This window comes from Teleopsis dalmanni, chromosome 2 (genome assembly GCF_002237135.1).
Source record: "Teleopsis dalmanni isolate 2A chromosome 2, ASM223713v2, whole genome shotgun sequence".
Taxonomy (NCBI): Eukaryota; Metazoa; Arthropoda; class Insecta; order Diptera; family Diopsidae; genus Teleopsis; species Teleopsis dalmanni.
This window is the reverse complement of record NC_051847.1, coordinates 35204274-35212047: the sequence shown is the minus strand read 5'-3', so window position 1 is coordinate 35212047 and position 7774 is coordinate 35204274. Positions and strand designations below refer to the sequence as shown.

The window sequence follows — 7774 nt, the reverse complement described above, 5'->3', positions numbered from 1 at the left end:
GAGTCTGATAATACTAACCCAGTCCTCATTCATCTTTGAAAAATTTGCTCAATGTTTATTAGCTTAAAACCTTATTGTTTATGTTTATTCTAAATTAAACTTCCACGTGATATATATTTTTGTCTCTTCGATCTCTAAAAGTTTTATACTTGTTAGATTATATCCCAAAAATTTTTATAAAAAAGAATTTGTCTGTCAGATAAATTTTAAAATCAGTTTATCTCTAGCTGTTTATCGTATTCTCAGCGATCACAGTTACTTAAACCCTTATATAATGGAAAGGACTTACCCACCATCATTATTCAAGAATAAATTTCTTCTAATATAATACTCTTCAATCTTTAAGAATATTAAAAATAGCTTAAATTCTGAATCAATCCATTAAATTTTTCCCTTGCTGTTAATCATAACTTAAGACTTGATTCTCCTTTAAAGTGATTTATTCATTAATTATTTTTGTCAGCATCTCCAGATGGCGGTTTAAAACCAAAAAAATTAAATAATTTCTTTGTTAACGGGTTATTATTTTGGCTATTTATCCAATTATATTACGGAAAGGTAATGGATTTTAAATGGAAGAATCGTTACACCTAAACCAATGGTCTAACTTATCGTTTTAAACTCTTATTAGTCTCTTCTAATCTCTTAATAGTACTACAATTTAGAATACAAGTAATTTAATAAATACTTATACGAAATATCTAGTAACGAATGAACGAGATATTTTTAATAGGAACTTATTAAGTTTTCTATAAAAACTAAATAAGTTATAATTTTATAATGATGTTTTTATAATATTTAGTAGAAATATTCGGAATTATTACATAGATTTACTAAAGCAGTTGAAATTCCCAAAGTCGTAGTCAAAGCGTAGTAACATCTTTGTGGGTTTGATAAAAGAGAATAACTAATGGAGTGTTCTTTTGAAATACCATTAACAAAGAGATCTAAACCAGAGCTTGATGTGTTAGGATGATAGAGACCCTAAACTTCTCTGTGAATAAATAGTTGTGACATGTCCGTTACATATTTATAAATATTTATCAATACTATTAAATAACCAATAACAAACAAACTTTTTGAAAGAGAGTGGATTATACACTAATGATTTTTGTGAATATTACAATTAAATTTTTAAATGTTTATGTAAGCATTTAAATATTTATATAAATTAAGCGCTTATCTCCTACGATTTACAATTATGCTAGTGCACGTTATATGATTGTAGCGTGTCATATCTGTCAACCTGACTTAGCCTAAATTCTTTTGTGTCTCTTTTACTCTTTTCTGCTGACCACCGAAAATTGCTACATTTGCTCGTGCGAAAATTTGCAATCACAAAACTTAAAAGAAAATTTACCTTTCGTAGCAAATGAAACCAGACGCCTCATATTTCTTTTGCTATGGAACAAAAATTATTTTGTACAGTCTTTCTGGTTTTATATAATTTATTTATACAAGCAAGTTTGTGAAAATATTCGAAAGCCAGAATTGTAAATAAATATCAGAAAATATAAGAAGTATATAAATTTTAATAGACATAAAAGTATAAGAAAGGAGAAAATCACTGCGATCCATGAAAGAGAAGACCAGTTACTTGTATATAAAATGATTAATATTTTCTAGAGTAATTTTAAGAATACTTATCATTGGGAATGAAGAATTGAACTCCGATGAAAAATGACCCTCATAATGAAATGCTCTCTATTTAAAATATTTCTTAAGATAAATAAATGAATTTCGAACATTTTTAAATATACAATTCTGTCTAAATAAACGGGTATACTTGGAACTCTTCCTAAATACGGTAAACATGTAATGTTATTAAATAAAGCCCCTCAAAATCGAACAATACAAAAATTAGTAACGAAATACATGGGCCTACTCCTTGAAAATCCCCTGAAAAGAAAGGTAAGATTATTTTCCCATATAATTCTAAACTATGTTCTCGGACAACAAAATGCTGGAATTTTAATAAGTGTCTCTTCAGATATATTAAATATAATATTATAAAAATATGTAAAAAATAATAAAATATAATTTAAAAAATAATATAAATTAAGTTATAAATTGATTTTGTTATTGTCGCTAGTAAAGAGCAACCTAAACACTATCATATCCTTTTATAGTATCATATCGTGTCGCAGGCTTATATATTATCGACTGAAGTGTTCAGCACTAGGCCTATTAAAAATATCCTACGCTTTTTTAGGGTCTCAAAATGCTTCCATAATTAATTTAGAGTTCAGATCCTGTGTTCAGTAGTAGTATCACAGTGGATTGTAGGATCTAAGTGGCAGTCAGTTGTTCGTTTATGCTGACTGCGAAAGAGTCGTAACCTACACAATTATCGTGCCTGAGGTATACATATAAGTTTATACACTATATATTAAAACATTTAATAATTATTACTAAATTATAAATCCCCGTATGATTTATAAGCTGGAATATTTGTAACGGAAACAGTATTTTATAAGCATTCGAAACTTCAGTCTCTGTTTATATGATCAAATAATTTTCAATATTAATAATAAATTTTGATATATATGCACTATTTGTCTTAGATTAAGTATTATATTAGAATAAATATTATATTAGCATAAACTTATTCTTGAATTTGAATGGTAGGTAAGTCCTTTCTAATATATAAGGGTATAAGCTACTGTGATCGGTGGTTTATATAATTTTGATTTTGAAATTTATCTGACAGATAAATTCTTTTTTCAAAAAATGTTTAGGATATAATCTTGGGATATAAAACTATTAAAGATCGATGAGACAAAAAGATCAGTGAGGAAGTTTAATTAAGAATTTTATTTATTGAGTTATATTTTTCTCAAGATTACAGTAAAATAGTGCTACTATATATCTTATTTGAGTTTTAAAACTACATTATAATTGTTATTTGGAAAAATATTGATATATAAGCACATACCTACGTAGTATGTGGTGTTGATACGTTATATTTTTAATATAGAAATCAGACTGTTTTAATTCTACTCCCGCCTTGTCCGTATTTCGACATTAGTTTGGTTAACTAGTCTTATTCTTCTGGATCAAGCTCCCAAGTGAATAACTGAATATAAATTTTTATGAAAACTGTTTATGTTTAGCTGAAAAGCTAAGACTACTTTGTAGTAATCTATATACATTTTTGTTATGATTGAAGGTTGAAGAGAAAGGCTTGTACCCAAAACCAACTTGAAGTCAAATAATCGCTCGTTGTGATACCATGACTATAGATTTGTGAATTAAATTATTATAAAATGATTTAGATAAATCATTATTTAAATGAATAATGTTTAATTTAAATATAAGATGTGAATACACATATATGGATAATACGAAAATACTGGTTCTTGAGATATAGCCATAAAAAAGTATGTAATAATATAGACCAAAATAAATATTATGGTTTAAATAAAATATAATATATTAATATAAACCAAAATAAATATTATGATATCAATAAAGTATGTACTAATAATATAAAGGCTTGTATTTTATACCTCTCTAATTTATATCTTTTCTTGAGTTTTTTTTCTTAAAAAATACAAGCCTCTATATTATTACTACATACTTTATGGATAATATTCATATATTATTATTTCATATATTTCATATATTATTATTTATGCTAGAATGTTTAATATATTATTACAATTTATTTTGTTGGATTTTTTTATTTATATTATAATAAACAACTATTATATTTATTTATATTTTTGCCATTTTATTTTATATAAATACTATAATATTTTATTGCAATAATAATTAAAGAAATAAAAATGAATAATTAAAATCAGTATTTTTTTTTTCAAAATATTTTAACTAATTTTATATACCATAACATTCAAAAAATTTAAGTTAATAATTAATTATTTATTTAAGTAAAACTCACCATATTCAAAACTAATTATTATTAATTAATTAAATTTTGATTTTTTTTAAAAACACATATAAAAAATTTTTTTTTATTAATTTACACTGCATTTGAATTACAATTAATTTTATTTAATTTTTATTTTAAAAAACTTTTTTTTGAAAATATTCAAGATCACTTCACGTTGTTCATCCACGGAGCCTTTTCAGTCACTAAAAACAGCTAAAGGAACGTTTTCATTAGATTGCTAAATTCTTATACATAATGTATGCAAGTATATTAGTTAAAAAATAAATATATAATAATAATCATAACTATATCGTGGTAACGTCACGTATATGTAAAGTGCTGATATAGGAAAATTCTTTAGTGTGCAAACCTTTGAAGAAGTACTTCCATAGCATTTTGTTCCTTTAATTGCACATTTTCGTATTGAAGTTAGAGTGCGAGAATGAAAAGTATCTCAAAACTCACACATACAAAGAAAATAATTTTAAGTATTTCATAATTTTTAAAAAATAATTGAACAAATGTATTATAAACAAAATCCAAATAAGATTCCAACAATTCAAAGAGAGACAACAATAAATTCTAAAGTCTATGTAGACGGATGGGATTTTTTCAATTAAGTACCAATTAATAAAACAATATATATATAAGAAAAAATATATAAAAAATTATAAAATTTATATGTATATATACTCTTATATTAGTTTATAAATGAAAATATGTTTTGTAAGTAGTTGAAGTTGAAGTTGTCCCCACTATAGGAATTACCATTATAGCCTAGAAAAATTCCATATGCTACATTTAACCTCAAACACGTATACATACATACAGGGGCGTACATATACGTGTTCGAGTGACTTTTAAAACCTCATTTAAAGTTGATATCAAAACATTTATAACTGCAAAAAAATTAATTATGTCTAGAGTAAAGTGGTCTAAAATAGTTTAAATGGTTTTGAACTCCAAAAGACCCCGTTGTGTACGCTACTACATAATATGCATGTATTCCATATACCATATCCATTTCCATATAAGACAGAAAATTTTATATAATAATATTGGGAATAGCCTACTGCAGTATATTAGTATATAGAATATAATAATAATAATATACTATAATATATAGTATAATATACTATATACTATAGCACTATAGAAATATACAGTATAATATCTATTATTATGTTGAAGCTATTTGTGCCAGTGCTCAAAGTGTTCAATTTTTACTCTTTCTTAATTCGAGGTATTTTTAAAACCCCACTTTACGCCTTGACTGGATTATTTTTTATCACTTCATCAGACTACCTAATAATTGACCTCAGTTCTTCATACCTCCACGAGGAGCCTGTAACCATTCTAAAGATTTATAACGCGGTGTTGATAAGTCTGTCAGTTTTTGCAAATAATTTCAGGGCTCTATCCTTTATGTATTTTTTGATGGGATCATACCATGGTACCTTGAAAAGACTTCTCAGAGCCTGACTTTGTGTATTTTCTAGCTGGCGAATAGTAGTGTTTGAAGCTTTGCTAAACGCAATTCACTACTGTAGTACTAAAAGGTTTGTGTATCGAATTATCAAAATAACTTAACGATAACAAATGGTCTTATCTGCGCAATGTCGACATTAAGTGTATGGTACTAAATAAATAAGAGATATGATCGATTCTTTTTTATTCATTTTAAATTTTAAATATAAACTAAATATTTTTACAAAGTAAACTAAACATTCAAATTCTTTTATTAAATTTTTTATTTTATTCATTTCGTTGCCTACTTAAGGTTCTTATATTTGCTAAAAATTAAAAACTCTACACAGAGTTTCGCCGCCTCACTTAATTCTACATGCAGTTCATTGCCATTTTGTTCCGCAGACAAATATCATCAGCTGTGCACAAAACCTTTGTGGTTTGTTTTGTTGCCTACACGTGCATAGACTAGCGAAGTAAACAAATTATTAAAATATCTAAATTTAGTAAGTAACAATAAATAAACGTAAGAAATTAATTATAATAATTTATTTTTTATAGTTGAAATGAGTTTATTCAAGCCAGCAGCTTGGGACAGCACAGTTGAGGTTTTTAACTTCCAGTCGGCGAAGAAAAACTCACAGAATTCGGTGGAAAAGACAAATAAAAATATAGCCAATGAGATTTTGAAGAAAAAACAAAAAAATAAAGTCAAAAAAACTTCCATCAAAAATGGACGCATCGAAAAGAGAAAGCAAAAAAAGTTACAAAAACAAAAATTGGTTCCAAAAGGTCTGCAGCGTCCAGTCAAGCCCATAAACAGCGATGATGAGGATAGCAGCAGCGCTGATTCCAGTGCCGAAAGTGATAGCGACGGTGGCATTGGAAGCAAGCAAAAAGACATCAAAAGTGGTAGAATAGAAAAAAATAAACTAAAACGTGTGGAAAAATTAAATAAATCCAAGTTAACCGAAGTGCATAATAAAAAAGTTGCCGCGGTGACGGCTGCAACAAATGAATTGAAATTGATTACGCCAGCTAATGCTCAGTTTAGTGCCTACCAAGAGAAATTGAAGTCTCAGCTTGTCGGCGGACGTTTCCGTTTTATCAATGAACAACTCTACACTATGTCCAGTCAAAAAGCAGTGGAGCTTTTTACTGGTGACAGAGAGGCATATACGGCTTACCATGAAGGTTTCCGGCATCAATCCGAACAATGGCCATTCAATCCGCTTAAACGTATTATCAAAACGATTAAAAATTTACCAAAAACTTTTGAAATAGGCGATTTCGGTTGTGGTGATGCAGAATTGGCCAAGTCTGTGCCCAATAAAGTATACTCCATAGATTTAGTAAGCGCCAAACCTGATATTATTGCTTGCGATATGGCACATACGCCACTCAAAAAGGAATCACTCGACGTAGCTGTGTATTGCTTGTCTTTGATGGGTACTAATCTTAAGGATTTCATGCTTGAAGCTAATCGCGTACTCAAAGTGGATGGTCTACTCTATATTGTCGAAATACAAACGCGTTTTGATAACGTACAGGACTTCATACAACGTTTACGCAGCTGTGGTTTCCAACTGGTGAGGAAAGACATGCTGAGCAAATTGTTTTTGTTCTTCCAATTCAAAAAAGTTCAGAGCATTGGGAAAGTTGCTATTGTGAAGCCTTTTCAGTTAAAACCGTGCCTATATCGTAAACGATAAATGCACATTGGAACTTGTTATTTAGCTGTAAGGATAATGACTACTTTTAGATATTAAGGGTAAATAGTTTATATATATAATGTTTAAGTACAACCATATACCGATTAATCCCTTTTCTATATAGTATTCTGTGGAAGTAAAATCACCAGCACAATTGCCGAGAAATTCATTGGAGGAAATCCCAACTATACTTAACAACTAAAAACTAAATTTGTTATATTTACAGGTCCTTTCACCCTTTGCACCATTTAAGAACTGTAATATAATATTGTATGTACATATGTACATAAGTAAATTAAAAAGTTTTGTATATATTGCTCTTACCTCACATGATAATTGTACTGAGCTGCTGTATGTTCTTTAATAAGATTGGAGTTTATATGTCTTCGAAAATAAAATAAAAAATAATGTTTAAAAATGTGTTTAATGTACAACAATGAACAGAGAAAAACAAGCTATATTTGTAACACTTAAATGATTCCAAGAACGATCGACTCTACGTCCTGAAGCTATTCATGTTATCTGCTTACAGGTCCCAACGGCTTACAACAATGTTCTGGAGTCACTCTTCGGGTTCAACGACCAAATGCTGTTCACCATAACCAAAAAGAACTACATAGGCAGATCCCTGCGGAATACAACAATAGCAATAACATACATATATATGTTAATAACGAATTTTTTTTTTTTTTTTTTTTTTTTT

At 28.0% G+C, this 7774-nt stretch overlaps 2 protein-coding genes across 5 annotated transcripts in view; both read left to right on the top strand.

Annotated features, from left to right (window-relative positions):
* LOC119679639 (SH3 and multiple ankyrin repeat domains protein 1) overlaps nucleotides 1–7774 on the top strand; it is a 358803-nt gene that overhangs the window by 85348 nt on the left and 265681 nt on the right. The gene's annotated exons all lie outside the window — the stretch shown is intronic.
* On the top strand, nucleotides 5781–7440 carry LOC119679642 (ribosomal RNA-processing protein 8-like). Of its 2 annotated transcripts, none has more exons than XM_038092109.1 (3): nucleotides 5781–5865; nucleotides 5921–7130; nucleotides 7196–7440. In XM_038092109.1, the coding sequence occupies exon 2, from the start codon at nucleotides 5926–5928 to the stop codon at nucleotides 7069–7071; it is 1146 nt and encodes a 381-aa protein (XP_037948037.1). In that variant the 5' UTR covers nucleotides 5781–5865; nucleotides 5921–5925; the 3' UTR covers nucleotides 7072–7130; nucleotides 7196–7440. The 2 variants fall into 2 exon arrangements, with proteins under 2 accessions (XP_037948037.1, XP_037948038.1); XM_038092110.1 differs by having other exon boundaries at nucleotides 5784–5835.